The following is a 24,054-nucleotide window of genomic DNA, read 5'->3' as shown; positions in this document are numbered from 1 at the left end:
CCTGACAGGTGATGCTTTGGATTACACAGACAGAAAGCGACGTTACACTTTCTGGGATTAGTTGAACTTCAAGCCAACGTGTCACTCAGAGTAGACTGAATTTAAACTTCCATTAAAAGATTTAGAAAGTCCATATATGACAATCTAATTAAACTGTATGTTGTTTCATATAAAGTAAGTTATATAAAATAAGTTGGGATGGAAAAATCGGACTTATGTGCAGCATAAACTCTAATGGGGAAATGTATATTACATTCACAGAATTTAAAAAAGAAAATGGTAAATGTTCTTTCTCTGAGTGACTAATTATAACATTTTATATTGTATATTTTGTATTGTAATTCACCTGCTCGGGGACTACAGATGGAAACTAGCTTAAGCTAAATCTGGTGCAAAGCATCTTTAATTAATGTTTTTTTGCACATTGTCCCTGTTGAAATAAATAAATAAATGAAAATGAAATGAAATGTATCACACTGTCTTCAACACTGACTCGATGCATAAGTTTACAAACTGTGTTTAACATGCAACTAGCGCCACCATCTGCTCTATATTAATATGAAACAGGTGTATGATGCAGAATTATAAAGATATGCATGACCTATATGCATTCAAATAAATATACTTTCCTAGATATTTGTTTCCAAATAGACTAAATCGATCTTTCATTGAAGTAAAATCCTTGGAGTAACATCTTTATGCCAATTTGCCAACTTAGAATAATATATAATGATATAAAATCTGTAACAAAAAACAGTCAGTTCATCCGATATATTTTTTAAATAATAAAAAAATCATTTAACACAACTTATTTAGCGTATTTTTAAAACATCCTAATGAATGCTCAGGTAATGAAACTCATTTGGAATACAGTATTTCGACGTCAATCAAGCTCGCTCCTAGCAGCCAATCCTGTGCCCTGCTCGTCGTGCGTATTAAACGCGTCAGCCAATCAGAACCAACCTGCAGAAATAGTCAATCGCGATTGGTTTGCAACGTCAATCCGGGCTCCGTCGTAAAGCCAGTTTAGAGTCGAAAGGTACCAAGATGGCGGAGGTAAGTTGAAAAATTGGGGGAAGGCGTCATATTTTTGTCGCTTATTTCTTTTACCACAGTACATTAGTTTGGGTTTTCTATATTTAATTACGTGTAATTATGCCTTATCTTTGGATAGAGCTTGGTTTGACGGAGATACGTGCGATATTGGCCGTCAAAACGAGTGTTTTCAACGTCGATCGGCCTCTTTTAGCGTCGAGCGTTCAGAGCGGGCGTCAGATCTGACTGAGCGGAGCTGCGAGTAGCGTCGAGCGCGCTGCGATGGTTAGTTAGTACTGAAAATTCTTTTTTTCCTGTTATTTTGCGCTTTTAAAAATATTTTGACGTCTTTATTATTGCCGTTTGTTTCGTCTGTATTCTTTCTGTGTGATTCATGGAGTAATTGAGAGTGATTTTTTTCCCTATTGCTGCAGTACCGAATTGATGCTGTGAAGTGGAGACATCAAAACATTTTTTTTGTTTGTTTAATTTTAAAATAAAATATGTAATAATTTTATTATTCAACATGGCTGTATTTTGTTTTAGAGACCCAGAAGACCTGAATAAATATTACCTATTTATTTGGCTTGTTAGTGACCCCCATAAACTCTGTATATTTTTCTAATGTAAACTGCGGATTTAAAAAGTACAAATGAGTAATCATCTGTTTTATTTTAAATGAATTTATGAAATGATTTTTATCCATTCATATATATATTTTTTTGTATTCAGTGACGTTTGGCCAATATATATATTTTTTTTATTAATCTTCATGGTCTGTGCAGAGCAGGCTGTCATTATTCATATATGAATTACATTCATCCCAATATTATATTCAAACGATTACTGTTACTATAGTTTACAGTGTGTGTGACCATACTTATATTTTGGTAGTTTTTTATCTTCACTGTCATCAGGACAAAAAAAACTAAAAGATTTTGAAAACCTTTTACTCAATTTTAAGTAAATCCCATATAAAGCCTTTTTAATATGGGTTTGCAACAGTAATAATAATTGTAGCTATTGTAATTTGGTGGAAATTATGGTTACTATAGTAACATATTATTAAGGGAAGTTAACCAGTGTTCTTCATAATGCTGTAAATTCCCCAAACCTGACATTTTCTCATTGTAATTTCAGGCTTCCTTGGGAAGTACAAGCCCAGGTAATTTGTTCTCTAAATCTATTTAATAATGTTTACTTACAAATTATATATTATTAATAAAAATATTTTTTGTGTATATATGCAGGTAATATAAATGTATAATTGGGTTAAATAACATTTTTGAAATGTATGTAATAATATTTCATATTTGCATTTAATAACCATGGAATAATTTGATCTTTACAGTTGGCTCTTTGTCATCGGAAGATCATGATTTTGACCCGACGGCAGACATGCTGGTGCACGATTATGATGATGAACGTACATTAGAGGAAGAGGAGATGAGGGATGGCGAGTCAAGCGGGAGCTCAGAGATCGCCGATCTGGAAAAGGTTTGCCTTCAATCTTTTGCCCAACACACGTCGCTCGCATTTAGAGCTGATAATTTTTATATTGTGGGAAGGGATGTCAATTAAAATAAATTTCCGACGATCAATTAATGGATTAATCGTTAACCTACCACGTTATTGTGTTGCTTAACCGAATTGGTGTCATTTAAACTTGTGCATGACTTGACCATTACTTAATTTTGCTGCCTTTCTATTTTCATGGCATGAAAAATAATAATAATGCTTTACACGAAAATATGATCTGTAAAATCATTGTCATATATCGTTGAAAGGTCTCAGCTAGCAGAGTACAGCAAGCATATTTGTTTCAGTTAGAGAACAGACTTTACAAGTTTTTAATGAAAAAGCTCCACCGTCGCACGTGTAAACTTAATGCTTTTGCAACACGTTTTTGTTTGTAACTTTTTCGGAACATTCGTGAACCATAGCATGTCGTGTGTTTTTACTTAGTAGAGCAGGTGATCTCGAACGAGTTACTTGTAATGTTATTTAAAGTACTTTATGATAAATACTTTGCTTGTTACAAATACGTGCAACATTTCAGCCTTAAATAAATTATAAATGTTAGCTATATTATGTTCATTCATCTGTCTAGCGATATGTTTTTTTTTTTTTAAACATGTCTCATGTGATTATATAGCGAGTTAGCTCACGTGATTTAAGTTTCGCGCTTCAGAACTTCCGTTAAGAGAACATCATGAGCATTAGGCCTGTCAATCTTCCTCTATAATACTATAAAAATTCCATTCTTTATTTTATTTAATATTCGAATAATAAAAGCTCAAATTCATCCTAGTATTAATATTTACGACGTTACTCGGGCGTATTGATCGCCAATGCCACTATTGCATGTTGTAGTTGTTACACGTTCTGTTCACTAGAGGGACATCTAACATAATAAACATTTTATTCGTGCTGAATGTGGTTGAAGCACTTCTGATGTTTTTTGGCTAAGATCTCCGCGAAAACGGCACCAAAAATTCAGAAACTTATATCGTTATTTTCAGTTTGACTAAACTGTTCCAACGAGTTAGGTGCTCGCCAAATCCGTTGAGTTTTCGCCGAGATATTTGCACTTTGGGGGGCGTTTTTTTACCTCATTAAACACTTTAAGAGTTCAGATGCAAAAGCCTCTAAGTGCCATTTGAAATTTTCTTCTAAAATGATCATTTTTATCAAGCTTGTATATTTAAGTTCAGTAATTTCATTTAAATGGCAATGAAGATTACCTATTAATTGTCATTTAAGTGAAATTACTGAACTTAAATATACAAGCTTGATAAAAATGATAATTTTAGAAGAAAATTTCAAATGGCATTTAGAGGCTTTTGCATCTGAACTCTTCACTTACCATTTTTGACTGTGTTCTTATGATCATCAACGTGGATAACGTGCACAATTGTGTTACGATTCAAAATCTTTCATCAGACGAAAACAAAAGCAATTAATTTTCACATGTGTGTAAGCCATGGTGGTGAGAGGCAAGATTGCATATTAAAAAATATATACATAAAAAAATCAATATTCGAATAGTATTAGGGCTGCAGCTATCGATTCTTTTTTTTTTCACGTAATAGATCGATTAATCGGGTAATTTGTTTGTGCGTGTTTTTAAACAACCAAAACAAATAATGTATAATAGGTGTTTGGCTTTTATTTCTTTAAAAAACTAGAGGTATTTATTCCAACTCCAACATTTGGCTCCAAAACTAAGCCTATTTATTGCAATTTTTACCCATTTAGTGTTTATAAGTTCCAGTGCCAACAATTATATAACAATACAGTTAAATCAATTTACTGTAAAACATGTAGCCCATAACGTAAAACTTTTTGAATACAAATTTAAATGGTAAAGGCCATTTGGCTTTAGTTTCAAGGTCCAGGACCTTGAAAATTTTTGTTGTGTGGCTACATAAAAGTTTAAGCATATATGATGAATATCTGACTGGCGCGTGAGAGAGACATGGGTGCATGCGCAAGGTTACCTCTCTGCCGTCGTGCGCAGTTAGGAGCTCAACATCTCGCATGCACGCTCGTACTAGATACAGGATATTTCAATTTGCGGTGGTAAAATTAGTTGATCACAAGTTGCTCAACAGGTAGATCTATAGACAAACTCATCTTTCAGGCATTTGACCGACCGGATTGACACTTGAGAAATCGGGGGTATGGCGTGAGAATTTGCTCAATTTGCGCGAGTCTCACAGTGAATGCATGAGAGTTGGCAGCCCTGCCAGGTATACTTTGCAGTAGACACATTGCATCTTTTTCTCTTCCTTTATAAACATATAATGATCCCAAATTTCAGACATTCTCTGCTGTTTATGAGGTCACATGAAGTCAAATGTATCATGCGCTGTGGTGTGCTTCCTGAACAACGGTCCGTGTGAAACAATCAGATCCCTGCGTGCGCGTATAGTGAATTTAACGAGGCTTTGAGGGAGATTTTTTGCCTTGAGGAATTTTTGCAATCGAGTAACTCGAGGAATCGTTTCAGCCCTAAATAGTATTGATTTTTTTTTTTTTAATATTCAAATTATATTCTAATTTTAGACATCGTTCTACCAGCCCTAGTGAGCATCGATTTCTCCCTGGTTTTCACAGTGCATTGTAAGACTTCATCAGTGCCCTGACTTCTGAACTCGGGATCTGATTGAGGCGTACCCATTAATACATTTAGAGTATGTAACAGTGTGTCCACTGCATGTGAGCCGCTCGCACCTCAAAATAGGGGTGGGCGTCATTGAAAAAAAATCTCATCACGATTTTTTTAGGAAAATCACGATCACGATTTTTTATCACGATTCTTTTTCAAGTTGGTTTTAATATTTTGCAAGTGGCTGTTCATTACAGCCAAACTAATGTCCCTATGTTAAAAACAAAGCCTTAGGTAACAAAAGAAAAAAGAAAGGCATACATTTAGGCCAGAGGCGAAGATAAAAATCTTTGTCATTATTTTCTTTGTTATTAAAAAAATAAGACAAGATAAACATTACACAAATTAATATTCATATTAAATAAATAGTGCGGTATTTTTTTAGATGCAGTAGGTGTATTTAGCAGTAGCATTGAAGTAATTAAATGAACAAATATGAAATTAAAACACTACAGAGACTTCACTGAATAAATTATTGATTCTTATTAAAGCTACTATTAAAGTTCAGTCAGTGAGTGATTTTCTCCTTGTGTTTGTTTGTTTTATTAACACTAAAGGGATAGTTCCCTCAAAAAGGAAAATTGTCTTAATTTACTCTCTCAAGATGTTTTAAACCCGAATAAGTTTCTTTCTTCTGTTGAAAATAAACAGTTGCTGGTCCCCTTATAGTTTTTTTTATAGGTTCTCTCCTGGAAGTTGATGGGGACCAGCAACTGTTTGGTTACCCACATTAAAAAAATTGTCTTTTGTGTTCAGCACAAGAAAGAAATTACTACAGGTTTGGAACAACATTAGAGTGAGTAAATAATGACGGATTTTTTTTTCTTTGTGAACTATCCCTTTAAGGACAAGCGGCAGTAATATTTATTCCTGTCGCTTTTAGACCAGCACGCGACGCGTTTAATATAGACGCATATTACACCAGATATTCTCTCAAATGTTTGCTTTGACTTTAGACATAGCCTGTAGCCTGTAAACATTGTGTGTATTTAACAGTATTAGCATAATAAGACTCGAGAGATAACTTAGTCCAGTATTCAGGCGCTGTTTGACCTATGTGTTTGACAGGCTTCTAGTGCCTGTGAGCGTCGGGGGGTATGCGGTCAGGAAAGCGCACGTTAGAACAGCGCATTATCACATGAATTAAATGTTTAACTGGCAAGGCTTATGCAAATAATGAACTTTTGTGAATTCATTAACGTGTGATGTGTAGGCTACGTCGCGTTGTACAGTTGAGAGACGGAGGCGCCAGAACTGAACTAAAAGAATGCACTGTAACACGATACTACGATATTTCTTCAAAAGCAGATCGTGGAGACATTTTAATCGTCCACGATTAAAAATCGTCATATCGCACACCCCTACCTCAAAACTACATCTCATGATGACCATTGATGCATTTCATCAATTAAATTATCGACAAATAATCGATGGACAACTTCCGCGTTCTACTCATTACATACCGGGAGTTTCCGGTTAGTGTTCATCGCACGTCCATACATGAGAATGCAGATTATCACTACGTTTTATGGATACCAATTGATTAAAACAATGAATAACGATCTCTGTATTAATTATCTTGAGCCTGCTGAAATGTTCCTATAAATATATTTTCTTTCTAACTGTTCGATTCTGAATAATAAATAGGCTAAATATATTTATCCACTAACCTGCAGTCTCTTCTGTCTTCTCATTAACAACAGTATTAGCCTACTTATATTCTATACTTGTTTACATTTTTTTAAATGAATTTGGCTAATAAAAAGTGTGCATTGGTGCTTTATTCCTTTTTAAAATAGTTTAATGAATGAATGAATGATCGCGAGGTGCCTACCTACGATCAGAACTCGCGCAACTAGAATGACAGTCAGCTTCTCTGAATATTAATTAAGCATTTTGGGCATGAACATGTAATAGTAAAACGATTGACATTGGAAAAACGACACTGAATGATTATTGATTACAATATTTAATCCAAATAAATAAATGTTCGTGTTTCGTACTGATATTTCAGCGTCGCGGTCACTAGTGTAGACGAACACGGACACCCTGTGGTGAAATAATGGCGTATTTTTAACAGCCGCAGCTTTCTCGTATTGGCTTGGTTTGGATTTAAACTTAACCTTCTGATGAGTTTTGAAAATTCTGCACACGGTAAACATCAGAATATCCCTTCTTCTGTCAATAAAAATGTCCAAAATATAAAATCTTATTACAGACACTCATTTTAGGTGGCGTTTGTTCAACTCCTTGACCGCAGTACATTGAAAGTAAACGTAACCGGAAATAAGTGATATGTATTGTTTCCAAACGGAAGTGCGTCGCGAAGCTTAGTGCAAGTAGTCCATTGCTGATCAATCGTTAGCATCCCTAATTGTGGCAAGTAACAATTATAACTATGCTAACATTATAAAAACCACATATTGTGTACATTTATCCATATAATTATGTCGGTTAAAATGAACCAGTACTGATGTGATCATACATGTGTTCTGCATCATTGTGTAGTTGTTTGAGTGATTTTCTGTGATAAACCATTGAAAGCAAATCTCTTTCTCACAGGAGGGGAACATGCCGCTGGAAGAGCTGCTCGCGTTATACAGATATGAAGCAGCAGACAGTGCTGTTGGAGGGTCGAGCGCAGACAGTTCATCAGTAGAGCTGACCGATGAGCTGCCTGACATGACGTTAGATAAAGTAAATATATATGTGTATGTTTTTTTTTTTTTTAAATGCTTTATTTCTTCCTTTGACGTTGTTAATGTAATTTTGTCTCGTAACAGGAAGAAATCGCTAAAGATTTGCTCTCTGGAGACGATGAAGAAACACAGTCTTCTGCCGATGACCTCACACCATCTGTGACGTCACACGAAACCAATGATTTCTTCCCCAGAACTCTTCGCTGTAAGCACATAGATGTTGTTTTTGTGTGTTTGAGATCACCGATGAAAGTGTGGCCTTTTCTCCAGTTTTATTTTGAGTGTTTAATTTTCTGTGATGCTCACTTTTGATTGTTCTTTTCCAGCTAATGTGGTTTATGATGGAGATAAAGAATCTGAGGGAGAGGATGATGGTGTGAACCCTGAAGACTCTCGCAAGGTGAAGAACTTTGTCAAACGTACTTGGTCTACTGTACCAAGTAGCTTTTTACTGTCTTAATCAGAGTTTGCAGTTAAAAGTGGGTTGTGTGTGAACCTGCTGAAGATAAGTGTATACTTTATTAACTTTGTTACTTTCACAGGAGATCATGGTGGGATTTGAATACCAGGCAGAAATTCCTGCTCTTACCTGTTACAATGACCAGGAAAAAGGTGAGTGAGGAAAAGGTACAGATTTGGGGCAGTGTTTACATAAACCAGAAATCGCAATGAACATCTCGTGTACATGTATGTCTTAGTCAGTGTTTTTCCTGGGATGAACATGGTCATCCACACACAGTACAAAGACCCTACTCATGTGAACGGCAAGCCCAGTACTGACAAATCCCAAATAAATGCAAAGATACCATTTGTAATGGTATCCTATTTATTCTGAAATATAAAAATCACTGTCAGAACGGGTCATAAACAAAGTGCTTAACTATTTTATAATTAAAAATATACAGTGTTTCCCCTACCATTGTTTGGGGGGGTGACCTAAAATGCTGACAATCCAGTCATAAAAACCGAATTTACTGTATAACGCGGAATTTCACGGAATTTGTTTATTTTGAGGAATGAATAGAAAGCAGTGAGTACACTTGAAATCAAATTGCGATGTAGACTAGTGTGTGTGAATATTAAACCACAAAGACTATTTAAATACAAATCCTGCATGTTCTGTGTGAATGAATGGTGCCGCCGATGCACAGTTTTTATTTACCACACACTGAATCACGTGTGTCGCTCGCGCTGTTTTTTTGCCTAAATGAAGACACAAATGCATTAAGTTCCTCTCCAGGCTCTAGCTCCACTCTGAAAGTCACTTCTTGATCATTTAACCGCTTTATTTGAGAAAAAACTATCAACACTAATCCAAATAAATTATCATCAAAACTTAATTTAAGGAATAATCAGTTTTTCTTCCTTGTTTTAATTTTAATAGTAAAGCTTATTGTTCAGCACGTTATTTGACAAAAAGTTTAATTTCATATTGTAATCGATGATAAATGATAATTTGTGTTTTGTCTCTTCATTTTATTACCAGAAAAAACAGAAACACAGAAACTGTGTGAATTAAAAAAAAAAAAAAAAAAGATAAAAAATTTTTTTGTATAAGTTTAGTTTGATTTCGTAATACATGATTTCAATTAGACACTTTTTGATTATTAAATTTACACCACGTATCCGTAACACGCCCGCTCCGCTTTTTTAGTTGTTAGTGAAACGGTATTTTGTGCAAAATAATATTGGTTGGGAGTGGGACTTGATTTTATTCGTTAAAAATGAATTCTCAAGATTTGATTGGTTCAAAATGTCAGGCTATAATGTCACAGAAATCTGTCGTCCGCATTTTTATGCAAGGGTAAGTGGTTTTGGAGATGTAAATAATATTAGATTTTGATGAAAGATAACATTTTTATCATTTGGAATAACATGCTGATGATTTAGTGAACTGATTGTTCATTTGAAGTGTTCTGTCACAGTTCCTCTCTAATGAATGTGTTTTCCCGTGGTTTGTTGTTCAGTGTACGCAGAGGAAGATCAGCTGCTGTGGGAGCCGGAGATGTTACCCGAGTCTAAAGTCAAAAGCTTCCTGCAGGACGCTCTGAGAGCGGATGGAAAGATGGACGGAGATGCCAAATGTTCTCTGGTCAAAGACAATGAGCAGGTGAATATCACAGATCAACGCAAACACAGTCATTAAAGGAGTAGTTCACTTTTAAAAAAACTTTTGCTGATAATTTACTCACCCCATATCATCCAAGATGTCCACGTCTTTCTTTCTTCAGTCGAAAAGAAATTAAGGTTTTTGATGAAAACATTTCAGGATTTTCTCCATATAATGGACTTCAATGGGGTCCAAACGGTTCAAGGTCCAAAAGACAGTTTCTGTGCAGCTTCAAAGGACTTTAAACGACACCAGATGATGAATAAGGGTCTTATCTAGGACATTTCGTGTCATGACTTGAAAAAAGATTTGTTCATTTTGATGAACGAGTTCAAACAGGTGAGTCACAAATGCTCATCACAGAACAGAGCAAGGTGAGCATTTGTGCTTATAAAACTTAAACTTTTTTATTTATTTTTAAAATGACCGATCGTTTCGCTAGATAAGACCTTATTCATCGTCTGGTGTCGTTTAAAGCCCTTTGAAGCTGCACCGAAACTCTCATTTGGACCTTGAACCATTTGGTTCCCATTGAAGTCCATTATATGGAGAAAAATGCTGGAATGTTTTCATCAAAAACCTTAATTTCTTTTCGACTGAAGAAAGAAAGACATGGACATCTTGGATGACATGGGGGTGAGTAAATTATCAGCAAAAGTTTTTTAAAAGGTGAACTACTCCTTTAAACTTGATGGGCTGTTAACTATGTCCACTATATAGGGGTGGGCGCTATACCAGTATCTATGTTGCACCATGGTATGGATTTTGCGATACCTAGAATAGCGTTTTGATATTCATAAATTCAAATTTTGCAGTTATATTGTTTTGTTCAATTTGGCATCTTTACAACTGTTAACACTAGGCCTACTAATGACGATACAAAATTGAGGCTGAACTGAACATTTTCCTCTATTGTGTCCAACTCGCGTGAAGCACAGGCATTAATAATCAAACACAGAGAGCAGGGTTTCCCACACATAGACTAGTTCACAGAATCAACACCGGCCGCCACATAATGTGTTTCGTTATTCTTTATTTATTTTTTTACACTATTTAAAACACGCAGTGTATTCGTTCCGTCACTGTGACAGAGTGTTACTCCGTCTCTCGCACACACACACAGCGTCTGTCTATGAGGCGCCGAACTGGACAAAAGCTCTGTGAGAGACCGAGTGTGTCCGAGCATTAGTAAATTGATACGTAATATATATTATTATATAAGAGGTATGGAAGTTCGATAAATAGACAACATAATAAATAAAAACAACAATTAGATTCTCACCACTGAATTAGCAGGATGTAGCCTACTTCTCTCTTTTGGTCAGTATACAAAACTTCTCATCTCAGTTAACATAATGTTGTCTTCAATTAGGCTTAAGTGTTAAACCTCTCTGAAATCACACTATTTCATATTTATTGATTATAACGTGTTCAATAAACCAAACTCCAGTGTTGCTCATCTTATGAATTATTAACAAAGGAATTATTTTGACCTCCAAAATAAAAAGTGGAAAGAGATAGCATGTGAATTCATGCCTACCTCATTTTGCATGTTTGCACTTCTTGAGAAAAACAATGTGACAGTATATTTTCAGGTATATGTCCAATTAAATCCTTTATAACTTTTTCTATTTACATAGTTAAATTACAGGCAAAATATGTATTTTAACCGTGTACTAAGAACTGTTTCCAATTTGTTTTTCTCATATTGCAAAATCGTCCTGACAGTGAAAAACATCGTGATATGAATTTCTGCTCATATCGCCCACCCCACCACTAAATAGATCTGACTGAACAGTGCTGTGCAGATGCTTATTTTTATATAAATAATTAAGACTTCAATGAGATCTTTATAACCGTATATAACTAGTTACTTCAAATGCATATTAATATATATCTGCCTATAGAAATGGTCATGTTGATAATTTTGAGATCTTAGATATTTGCATATCAGGCTTTATAGGGATGTAACCACACAAATAAGTTGAGCACTAATGTGAATATTGTGGGGATCTTGTCCATATAATATCTATGGCCATAGAAATGCTTTTCTTTGCATTGCTTTAATTTTTAGGCTACGTCCTGTTGAAGGCTGTTAATATGATTGAGGTCAAGTCATTTAAAAAGCATCTGTTGATTGGCTTACTGTAGTAGACACTATATTGTTTTTCTAAGCCTTATTTTTACATTAGGACATTATCCATTTTTCTTAACAAACCTGTTTGTTCTCTCCAGGCCTTATATGAGCTTTTGAAATGTAACTACAACGTCCAGGAAGCTCTGGAACGGTATCGCAACAATGACAAATCCTTAAAGGGTAAGTGGAAATAATGCCGTTGTTTTGTTATCGCAGTGTTGTTGAACTAAATAAAAAAATGATTTTAAAAATCTACTCATTTAGATGAGATGCTCCCGTGGTCGGAAGAAGAATGCCGAAATTTTGAGCACGCTCTTCTGTTGTATGAGAAGAACTTCTTCCTCATTCAGAAACACAAAGTAAGATGACGTCTTTTTTTGTCCTACGTTTTTAATCCTAACGATGTTGTCTTAGATGTTTAAATTTGAGGAAGGATTTAAATAAACCAGATGCCACTCATATTAAAACACATGAAATTAACATATTGTATACTTCTATTTCGTTTTCGTATTAAGTTAAAGTTTTATGAATATTCCGGTGTAGAATTATAAATATTCTGTGTTATTATATTATAGGATGGGGCTTGATTTATCCTTTAGGATTTGATTGGTTAAAAAAAATGTCAGGCTATAATGCAATTGAATTGAGTACTCGTGAAATGTTTTGCATCTTAAGTGATCCTTGATTATTATGTTATGTGGTAACTTTTGTTTGAATGTTTATTTTCAAGGTCAACACACGGACGGTGGCAGAGTGTGTTGCGTTTTACTACATGTGGAAGAAGTCAGAGCGATTTGACTTTTTCGTCCAGCAAAACCGATTTGGGAAGAAGAAGTTCAGCAGTTATCCTGGTGTTACGTGAGTTCTGTAATGATCTTCTGTTAAGTGCGATTAAATCTGTCTCGTGCTCGTGAACTTTGAAGTTCAGGTCACAGCACTTGCATATTGTTGTCCTATTAGTTTAATTGCTTCTGTTGCTCTCCTCATTTGTAAGTTGTTTTGGTAAAAGCTAAATGATTAAATGTAGATGTTGAAGGCTGATTGTTCTCTCCCTCCTGCAGGGATCTGATGGACCGGTTGGTGGATGAGGCCGAGGGTCTGGTGGACGGATCGGCTTCTGTGTGTTCCAGTAGCAGCGGCAGGATTGAGCCTCCAACTGAACAACAACTCAACCTTCTCAACTCCATCACAGCCAGTGACCTCTCCGGTATGGACAAATTATAACAGTTTTAGACATCCATTTAGTCATTTATCATCCATTTTGAGATTATAAGCCGTGGCAGTTTCCACAAAAAATATATAGCAGCACAACATTGATAACATCAGAAATATTTCTTAACCACTTAACTGTCACCGTCCCACAGGTGGGACGTTTGCCACTATATTTTTAAAACAATAATATCTTAGTAAATACCTTAAATAATATTGACAAACTATATATCATTTGAAAGCTTACAATCTCTAGTTTCCATATTTGGTGACTGATTTTCAAAATATATTACAGAGGAGCCATAATTTATCAATATAAAACAAGAATATTTTCATACTCATAAGGCGTGTTCAGACCTTTATTTTATAATAGCAGTAAACATAAAAAATCATGAAAAAATGGTAGATACCTCAGTTTGTTTTCATGCCAAAAGTTCAAAAGATAGAATCCATTCAATTATTTTGGAAAAAAAAGGTCTGAAAAGTTTGAAATATCAAGAAAAAAAATAATAAATTCACCATTTGTGATGTGGCAGCTAGCTATGACTTACATGCGTGTTCTTTGTATGTGTTTCTTAGAGGTTCAATTCATATTAAAATCTGCCAAACTTCCCATGCTACTTCTGAATAGGATCTCTACTTCAGAAATTGTATGAAAATTGTGAAAATAATGGTTCATATCACTCAAAACACGAATGGAAATGCAGACGCCCTTATATGGGCAGTAATGGAGTCTGTTTGTGCCCTAGTGAAAAAGTTTGGTACTGCGCTCAAACAAAATCTTACTAAAAGCTCATTTTTTGAGATATCAACCTAAAATTTGAAACACAACTTGTTCGGATTTTTGGCTTTGATCTTTCTGCCATTTTAGAGTAGCCCAGGTTTTGAAAATATATATTTTATGTAAAATATGAATAATTAATATTTTTACATTGTACATTTCCATAAACTCAAACTTCTATAACTTTTTTTCTGTTTCACATTCTTAATTTATTTCACTTCTACAAAAATCTACCAGATGTCTTCTTTAAAACAAGACCAATCATATGTCTATATTCCAAAGCATTCTTGAATTACAACCATTTAACCTGTTAACCTTCAGCTCCACAAGGGGGCTCACAGCTGAAAATGACATGCCTGGATAACAATAAATACAGCTCCTGAGAACAGTGTACCACAGGCACAATTAAGGTATCTTTGGAAAGAAGACAGTTGGGACTTTACTAACAATCAATCAGATTTGATAATACTCAAACAGAAAAAAAGTTATAAAAGTTAAAAATGCCTCAAAAATAATGTGCGCCACAAAAATGTTTTAGTATTTCATGTACAAATATATAAAAATAGACCTGGAGTAATTCAGATAGATAAAGGATTGAAAGCAACAAGTCTCATCAGTTTATATTTCAAATTTGAGGAAGATATAATGAACAATGGGGTTCCTGCAAACTTTTTTCCAAGACTATGTCAGTTCCCTTTCTCCCTCCCCCTGCCTGAGGCACATCCCCAGAAATAACATGCCCAAACTAAAATATTTGCAGTTGCTCAACTATTTGCACTACATGCACAATTTAGACATGTTTAAAAAGAAGACACTTTAGAGTGTATTACCCAACTGTTAAAGTTGAAAAAACTTACACAGACAAAAAGTTATAGAATTTAAAGTGTCTTGAAGATAATTTATACTGCATGTAATATTTTACAATTTCATGTAAAAATAAATGAAAACAAACCTGTAGGAATCCAGTTAGGTAATTGATTGAAAGACATAAGTCTCATCAGTTTATATTTCAAATTTGAGGAAGATATTATGAAAAATGAGATTCCTACAGTATTTTTTCCAAGACTATGTCCAGGTACCAAGAAACCTCCTTGGATACATCAAAAAGCAACCTAATGACCAAATGTTATGCAGGGCACTGCAAGCTATTTCAGTCAATTCATAAAATAATGCAATTATAAAATAATACACACAACCATTAGACTTTATGCAAGTGATTTATTTGCACAACAGAACAAAAAAAATATATATGTAAAATACATAAGTAAAATATTATGAAATATAAAAAATAAATAACTGAGGTTCTTTGCAATAGAAAATACAAGTGATATAAATACTGTACTTTGTTGGCTTGGCCTTCATATATTGCTTTAGTCCATTCCTAGCTTTTTATGCCACCATCCTCTTGTGAATTGCAATGTTCTGAAAAGTATGGAAAAAGTGAAGAATAGTGAAGAAACTGAGAGCTTGCATCTCTGGCTGGTGCTTGGATGCCATTCTTCATCTGAAGATTCAACTTGATGGCTGTTGCATGGGAAAGAATGGAAAGATAATTAGCACTGCATGTCAAGTAAATAATTCTGTTTAGTTTCTATATAGCTGGCCATTCATTCAACAATCAAACTGATGGGCAGTCGTTTACACAGCATTCGTACTAAAGCTCATCCATTCAATCAACAATCAATGGCCAGTGATATAGACAGCATTCATATGGATGACCAGACAAAGAACCAACAATCACACTGATGGCCGGCCATCAGACAGGAATGTGGCATTTTGAAAGCATACAACTCCTTCCTATATAGCACATATTTTCTGCAATTCTTCCCACCAATTTCTGCAAAAAAAAACAACAAAAAAAAAAAACAACAACAACAATATATATATATATATATATATATATATATATATATATATATATATATATATACATTTACAGTACAACATACATCATATTTACAGTACAAATATTTGCATTTGTACTATAAATATTATGTATATTAGACTGTAAAAATATACAGTATGTGTGCTAGGAAAAAATGTATATTGCACAGGTGTCCAGCCCCTCCATCCTTCAGATAGCACACCACATGTGCCAGAAAAAAACGGCAAACAACTGCATAACCGTCCAAAGCATATAAATACATATATACAAATAAATAAATGCATATAAAGTAACGCATAATCTTTTCAGACACAACTTTACACAATGCATTTTCCGTATGAAACAACTGGAAACCAAACACTCTCTCTCTCTCTCTGTCTCTCTCTCTCTCTCACCCACCCACACACACACACACAGACACACATACGTATAATGTGTGCATGTTACATAAGTTATGTATAAAGCAACTCACCGAAAATTGGATAATCTTTTCCGCCCTCAAGCATAATTATCACCGTCGTCACGATCTTCTCATCACTCATCTTCTCATCAATGTCGACATAATCCATCTTCGAGTGATCTCGAATAACTACTTCAGCAGAAAAATACTTCTTTTGACAAATTATTTTATGACAGTCTGCATGTCTGCACGAACAGATGTTTGTTGACTAGCTACCTCTTAGCTTGTTATCTTAGCTCTTAGCTATAGCAGGCCTGTCAAAACATGACGGCGGTGGGTGTGGCTCTGCAGAGCCTGAAGTTTAGCTCCTCTACCGGACGGAGAGCAAATAAAAACATATGTTCGTGTGAGAAATTCAAACTTCCCGGGCAACGTTGGAATCGTGCACTGGTTGGCTACATGTTTTACCAGTCATATCATGTCGTTTCTTTTATTGGCTTTCGTTATAAAGACAGAATGATATGATGTGCATATCATGACGTCAAAAAAACGGACTGCAGTGTTTGCATATTTTGAACTAGATATCGCTTATCTTTGTATTTGTGTGTGTGTGCGCGGTCGTAATTTGTTCATTACACTCTAAGCAACACACCCATATAAGGGTCTGCTACCGGGAGTCTGTTTTCTATGGACTATTTTATTGCATAACAAAACCGCATGATATTCACCCTGAAGAAACGCGATGTAAACAAAGGAATTACCATGGATATTACAACATTATTTTTTCTTTGGACAAAAAATGCTCTATGGGATGTTATTCAGTGGACCCTCAGCTTTCCATTCAATCTGGAATTTTTAACAGTGGATGCGTGTCTGGCTCGTTATTACAAAATAATGGTGAGTACTCTGTTTTTGTTTACGTGCGTTCTTATGTGTACTGCTTACCTAAATGCAAGAAATACATTTGTTATAAGCTTTCCATCGAAAAACAGTGCACTGACATCGATGCCCGAGGCTTAGACCTTTAAAATTATATATAGTTTGCCAAGATTAATGATCTTCTTTCATGTTAAATCCATTCATAAACATTAAACTAGTGGGGGGGGGGAGGGCTTCAGAGCGCCGTCGGTTGCGCGAAGGTTAACTGGTTAAGTTCGAAATGTGCATTTTCATGTCTATTCAAAAAAGGGGGGGTGACAGTTAACAGGTTAAGCAGCAAATGATTTCTGACGGTTCATGTGAGAGGAATCGCAGGAATAATTCGCGTTTTAAAATGTATTCATATAGAAAACATAGAAAGTATAATGCCCTTGATTGTTTTTTGGGCTCTACTAGAACAGATTTTAATGTTTGAATTTTCAAAAAAACATAATTTTTTCCCATACTTGACAGTTGCAGCTCCTCTCTTCCCAGTCTCTCATTAATGCTCTGTTTAGTTCCTGTCTCTATGAAGCCCCTCCTTCTGAAAAGCACACTGTGCTCTGATTGGTCGGTTGGAGCAGTGTGTTGTGATTGGTCGACCGTTTTGAGTGTGTTTGGGAAATGTCCCGCCCCTTACCATAACAGTGAGTTTCAACACACTACTAACTCACTCAACCAGGCCCCGCCCCTTTATTCTGCATACAAATTATTTAAATGAGGAATAATGTGACCATAGATATGTATATAAAGGCTAGATATGTTTATCTTGTCACAGGCAGCTCGCTCACTCGTAACATTGTGTTAATGGTACATGTACTATTTAAATGACCATAACTTGCTCAATTTTCTACCGAGTTTGTTTTGTTATAAACGTCAGAGCTGTAGTTATGACACTGTACACTTATGAATAAAAAGTGTATAAATAAATAATCATCCAGATAATTATAGCCACGTTAATAACGTTTGTAAGAAACCAAACCGTTTGTAAATCCGTCAAGATTTCAACGAGATAAGAGTATTTGTGTTCGTGCTGACCACTCATCTTACATCAGCTTGTCTGTGACAAGATGGCCGCCGTTGATGACGATGGAAACTCCGCCGTAACACATCTAGCCTTTATATACATATCTATGATTGTGACGTGTTCGTTCCCTGAAGAAACTCAAGACTACAATGGAGGCGTTTCAGGAGTTCAGAAACACCGACACTGATATAGAGAAGAACTCCCGCTTTTCATACTCAAACTGCATCATTCATTCATTTTTTCTTTTATTTATGAAGCACATTTAAAAACAACCCAAGGTTGATCAAAGTGCTGTACAGATCATTACACATTAAAAAAACATATTAGTAACCCTTTAAATTGTAATAATCGACAGTTTAAATAAATACAGGCTTGGTGAAAATACGAGATTACCTCTCAGCTACACAACAATGCTTAAAATAACGGATTTCCTCCGTTATTTTCCAGCGCTGACGAGCACGGTGGCGTCGGTGTGTAACCCCTCAGACGTGAGCTGTCTGGACTCCTACAACTTCTCTCCGCTGGACGGGCTGCACCGCGGGCCCCTGAGTCACGAAGAGCCGCTCAACTACTCCAGCAACGGAGACGGCGACTGCCTCAATCTGCTGGAAACCGGCTTCTACCACTCGGACCTCGGCCAGATCAACGTGTGCGGCGAGGACTGCGATCGGCCCGCGGCCAAACGCCTGAAGATGGGTCTGTCGGAACCGTTCATGAACGACGTGTCGGTCGGCAGCAGGAACATGGCCGTGGACTTCGAGGGCCGCACGCGTCACATCACAAGTGCCAAAATGGCGGTTTCGGTCAGTGACTTTGGCGAGGCCGGCAGCTACATGGGCGCACACACACTACATCAGCACACGACGCTGCAGTCGGAGTGAAGGCTCGCGAACCTCACGGGACTTACTGCAATCAGACGTAGTGTATATAGCCGCTTCCTGGGAAATTCCTCCTCCTAATCGGTTTATTTTGTTTCCAGGTTATATACGTGTGTATATATATATATATGTACAGATTTGGTTTTTTTTTTACTATGACATCAGTGATGTCTAATTGTACAGACCTGAATCTTGATTTCTCAAGAGTTAATACAGCCATTTATTTTCCAGTCTTGAATTTTTGGAAGTGTCATAAAACGTGTCCGAATACTGTGGAAAACTGAACTTGTGTGTGACAGGAGTCGTCGCATCCAAAACTGATCGATCCCACCTTGGGCCGACAGCCTTTCCTCATCAGTGTTTACAGGTGCCTCGGCTCACCGAGACTCTACGACCACTTTGAAGAAGCAGCTCTGTTTATTTTGGTGTCCTTTCCGCTCAGCACAAAAACCCGGAAAAGTTTGTGGTGGCGCGTTCCGGACGGCCCTGGGAGATTCTCTGCTCTTTTGACGGACTGCAAACAAACCGACGAACAATTTAAAGTGGTTCTAGCAAATATATAGGTCCTAAATGATTATGGAGGTATTATAATTCGAAAACACTGCTTTGACATTTTTGTATATTTATTCGTTTCTTTTGTAATTTTGCTTTATCAGGTGGCGTTTGATCAGTTATTTATTGCAATGAAGACCACTGGACTGCATTATGGTCACGATTGAGCTTTTTTGTTTCCCAGAATATTTGTGAAATTACTGGCACATGTGGTTTTGTTTCCTTTCTCGTTCTCGAATGTGTACAAGCGCATTTGTTTGATATTTCAAGAGCGCTATTTATTGAAGAAAAAAAAAAACGTTTGCAGGGATACTCTCGAACTTCTCACCGCGGGAAACCAATTCCCTTCAGTAACCAATTATGCAAAGTTGTACATGATTTGTGTTCATCGCCCCTGCTTTCACTGCGTGCGTTCCTTCAGAACAGCCTGATCTTCGCGAAGGCCTGCAAGCACTGACCCGACGTTATCTATGCATCAAGAACCGCTTGCAGATTAAACGGACTTGGTTTGTTCGTTTTTTGTCGCCCCGCTGACCTCCAGATTTTTGCGTTTGACTTTACATGCTCTCGTATATGGCAATAATTTGTAAATATGTACAGATACCCGTTTTATTTCTTCCTTGGCAAACAGATTTGAACTTGAAGACTTTTGAGTCTGCGTATGCCACAAGAATGCCTTCTCGACTTCCTTTACCGTTTGTTTCCTCAGCAGAGATTTGCTTAAGAAGAGAGTTATTTATTTATTTATTCACTCAACTGCAAGTGGGTGCGGTGTGTTAGCGTTCTGTGCTCCTCGCCGAGAGTCGCGGAGCTAGCTGAATGTACAGTATTATCGCATCTTAGGGATTTACTGAACTCGTACGATGACAAGAATGTCTCGCGGTTAAGGCAGGAGCCCGGTTTGCAGTGTTGCCTTAACCCTCATTCGAAACTTGCATGTTGAACCGACCTGGAAAACGTTCCCGAACGACGAGCGAAGGGTTTCGGGCTGTTTTCCAGGACGGCTTGTGCTTCGTCTGTAAAATTGTGTTTCTTCGTATCTGCGGACAGAGTTCTTCATATTTTTTTTTGTCTTGACATACTTGAAGGATGTGTATTGAACAATTTAAATACATTTAATACAATATTCTCCAATTCAATCCTGTAGGTTGTGCAATTAATTTCTCCTGTCCCTCCAAGAAATGAAAAGAGCTTTAGGAAAACGTGTTGGTGCAGTAATTTATGTCCAAAGTTTGTATGAAAAAAAAGTAATGGCTTAATTGAAATTGTTCCGTAGTAATGGTTGTTTGCTTCCAGGGGAAAAAAATGTGTACATTTTTAAAAAACCTTCCCTTTGGAATGTTTTACGCTTTATTTTGTTTGATATACAATTGGTTTTCATTCACTTTTCTGCTTTTGAAAGGGGGGGAGCTATTAGTTAAAGTTCGGTTTTTCAACACTTTGTTGTAATAAAGTTATAGTGTTAAATAGACAATCAAATGGTAATTAATATTGGAAAAAGGACATTTTATCATTCTTAATGTTTGTACATAGACACTGTTCTTGTTTTGTTGGTTTTTATTTTGTATTTTATGTTGTACTTAACTGGCAAACCATTCCAGAAATAAAGTTCTGGAGATATTATAACGGTGTCGATGAGTTTATCGCAGTACTTCACACGTGTCGCTCTAATCTGATGCCTCGGTCATTATTGGCACGTGGTTTAGTTTGAACCGCTTTGATTTTTGTCCTCTGTAGAGGGAGTTTGAGTGTTTAAGATACCAGTGCAGTGCCCGTGTAAAATCAGTTTTTGTGTGTTTTTAGTAATTGTTGGTTTGGTATGTTTGAGCTGCTGAAAAGCCTAGGCTACTATTACACAGGAGCCTAAACGATAACGTTAAAGGGTTAGTTCACCCAAAAATGAAAATTAAGTCATTAATTACTCACCCCCATGCTGTACCAACCCCGTAAGACCTTCGTTCGTCTTCGGAACACAAATGAAGATATTTTTGATTAAATTTGAGAGCTGTATAACTACCACATTGGCTCCTAAGGGACTGCCTCTTGACGGCCCAAAAAGTCAATGAAGAAAATGTTTAAATATCCCAATTGACTACCGTGGCTCAACTATATGTTTATCAAGCGACGCGAATACTTTTTGTGCGAAAAAACAAACAAAAATAACGAGTTTATTCGACTATTTCTTTTCTTCCTTGTAGGCCAGAACGAGACTTCCTTATAGATTTCCACGACGCATGCGCGAGAATTGCGATCTGAAGTAGTGAAGGCTGGTGTGAGCAGATCGCAAATCTCGCGCATGCGTCGTGGAAATCTAAGGAATTCTCGTTCTGGCCTACAAGGAAGAAAAGAAATAGTCGAATAAACTCGTTATTTTTGTTTGTTTTTTCGCACAAAAAGTATTCGCGTCGCTTGATAAACATATAGTTGAGCCACGGTAGTCACTTGGGATATTTAAACATTTTCTTCATTGACTTTTTGGGCCGTCAAGAGGCAGTCCTTTAGGAGCCAATGTGGTAGTTATACAGCTCTCAAATTTAATCAAAAATATCTTCATTTGTGTTCCGAAGACGAACGAAGGTCTTACGGGGTTGGTACAGCATGGGGGTGAGTAATTAATGACTTAATTTTCATTTTTGGGTGAACTAACCCTTTAAGCGCACCAAAATAAAATATAATATTCAGAATTAAATCATGTAGCTGACTTAGATTAAATCGCTACTTTTTCAAAAAAGAATGGCTACTTAAAAAAAAAAAAGGAAACAGTACTTTTTCGAAAGTGAATCACTTCCTTTTCAAAAAAGAATCATTACTTTTTCAAAAGTGAATCACTACCTTTTCAAAAAAGAATTACTACTTTTTCGAAAGAGAATCGATACTTTTTTAAAAATGAATCGCTACTTTTAAAAGAATCACTATTTTTCGAAAGTGAATCGCTACCTTTTCAAAAAAAGAATCATTAGTTTTTTGAAAGTGAACCGATACTTTTTCAAAAGTGAATCGCTACCTTTTCAAAAAAGAATCACTACTTTTTTGAAAGTGATTCGATACTTTTTCAAAAGTGAATCGCTACCTTTTCAAAAAAGAATCACTACTTTTTTGAAAGTGAATCGATACTTCTTCAAAAATGAATCGCTACTTTTAAAAGAATCACTACTTTTTTGAAAGTGAATCGCTACTTTTAAAAGAATCACAACTTTTTCTGAAGTGAATCACTACTTTTTCAAAAGTGAATTGCTATCTTTTCAAAAAGAATCACTACTTTTTTGAAAGTGAATATGTACTTTTTCAAAAATGAGTCGCTACTTTTTCGAAAGTGAATAAATACTTTTTAGAAAAAGAATCGCTATTTTGTCAATTGAATCGCTACATTTGTGAAAATGAATTGATACTTTTTCAAAAATTAACTCAGTTAACATCCACAAGTGAATAAGCGTGACAATTCAGGGAGCAGAATATTCAATATTCTATATTTTCAATATTCAAACCACCACCATTTAAACCACAACCCTTTAATGTCAGAATGTTTATTTTTAAACTACAACCTTCTACACGTCATCAAAACATCTCCAACAAGTGCTTCTTTTACCAAGATATGTGAATAACACACAGACAGACGTTTCTGTAATTTATAGATAGATGTATGTGTCTGTGTACGTTATTTTTATACTGTATATTATACGTGTGTGTGTCCTGTATATTTTTTAATCTCGAATTAATATCGATTTGACGTGCAAATTAACATTATGCATGTGCAAACTTTTTATGTTATTTTTATAAGTAAACTCTAAGAAAACGATAACGTTAAGCACACCAGAATAAAATATAATATTCAGAATTAAACGTAGCTGTTGTACAGATTCAGTTAAATCGCTTCTTTATCAAAAAAGAATGGCTAATTAAAAAAAAGGAATCACTACTTTTTCGAAAGTGAATCGATACTTTTTCAAAACTGAATCGCTACTTTTTAAAAGTGGATATTTTTGCCCTGGAATTTATTTCAGGGGCTTTTTGGTACTGTATAAAACACATTTTTTATTTAACACAAGTTATTGTCACTGAATTGTCTAGAGAATACCATATTATGATGTGAAATAGCAACTATTAATTAAGGTGCAGATTAAAAAAAAATCCTGATTGTTTTCTGATCCTGGTCAAAAATTCCTTAATGTTTCTTATTAACATTAACAAAGTTTAGTAAATGCAGTAAAAATGTTTCTCAGTTCATGTTATCCAATGAGACATGGTAAAGTGA

General features: G+C 35.7%; 1 protein-coding gene and 1 long non-coding RNA gene across 4 annotated transcripts; one reads left to right on the top strand and one right to left on the bottom strand.

Annotated features, from left to right (window-relative positions):
- Window positions 1-955: 955 nt before the first annotated feature.
- mier3a (mesoderm induction early response 1, family member 3 a) lies at window positions 956-21,428 on the top strand. Of its 3 annotated transcripts, XM_089126400.1 has the most exons (15): window positions 997-1,056; window positions 1,175-1,320; window positions 2,176-2,200; window positions 2,387-2,532; window positions 7,769-7,903; window positions 7,990-8,110; window positions 8,232-8,305; window positions 8,448-8,517; window positions 9,873-10,015; window positions 12,251-12,332; window positions 12,417-12,511; window positions 12,883-13,010; window positions 13,214-13,359; window positions 17,864-17,992; window positions 18,820-21,428. In XM_089126400.1, the coding sequence occupies exons 2-15, from the start codon at window positions 1,318-1,320 to the stop codon at window positions 19,251-19,253; spliced, it is 1,731 nt and encodes a 576-aa protein (XP_088982526.1). In that variant the 5' UTR covers window positions 997-1,056; window positions 1,175-1,317; the 3' UTR covers window positions 19,254-21,428. The 3 variants fall into 3 exon arrangements, with proteins under 3 accessions (XP_088982525.1, XP_039533311.1, XP_088982526.1); XM_089126399.1 differs by lacking the exon at window positions 1,175-1,320 and having other exon boundaries at window positions 956-1,056; XM_039677377.2 differs by lacking the exons at window positions 1,175-1,320; window positions 17,864-17,992 and having other exon boundaries at window positions 956-1,056.
- On the bottom strand, window positions 15,211-17,544 carry LOC120480092 (uncharacterized). The gene is made up of 2 exons (XR_016149554.1): window positions 16,500-17,544; window positions 15,211-15,666 (listed from the first exon to the last, which is right to left on the bottom strand). It is a non-coding gene; the product is annotated as an uncharacterized LOC120480092 (long non-coding RNA).
- Window positions 21,429-24,054: the final 2,626 nt, after the last annotated feature.

The sequence above is a fragment of the Pimephales promelas genome, chromosome 23, assembly GCF_988280905.1.
Source record: "Pimephales promelas chromosome 23, fPimPro1.hap1.1, whole genome shotgun sequence".
Taxonomy (NCBI): Eukaryota; Metazoa; Chordata; class Actinopteri; order Cypriniformes; family Leuciscidae; genus Pimephales; species Pimephales promelas.
The sequence above is the reverse complement of the archived record's forward strand: the minus strand, read 5'-3'. Positions and strand labels throughout refer to the sequence as shown.

Coding starts and splice junctions, on each gene's coding strand:
- mier3a (XM_089126399.1), top strand. Junction 7,904..7,989: donor CTGACATGACGTTAGATAAA/GTAAATATATAT, acceptor GTCTCGTAACAG/GAAGAAATCGCTAAAGATTT. Junction 12,333..12,416: donor CAATGACAAATCCTTAAAGG/GTAAGTGGAAAT, acceptor CTACTCATTTAG/ATGAGATGCTCCCGTGGTCG.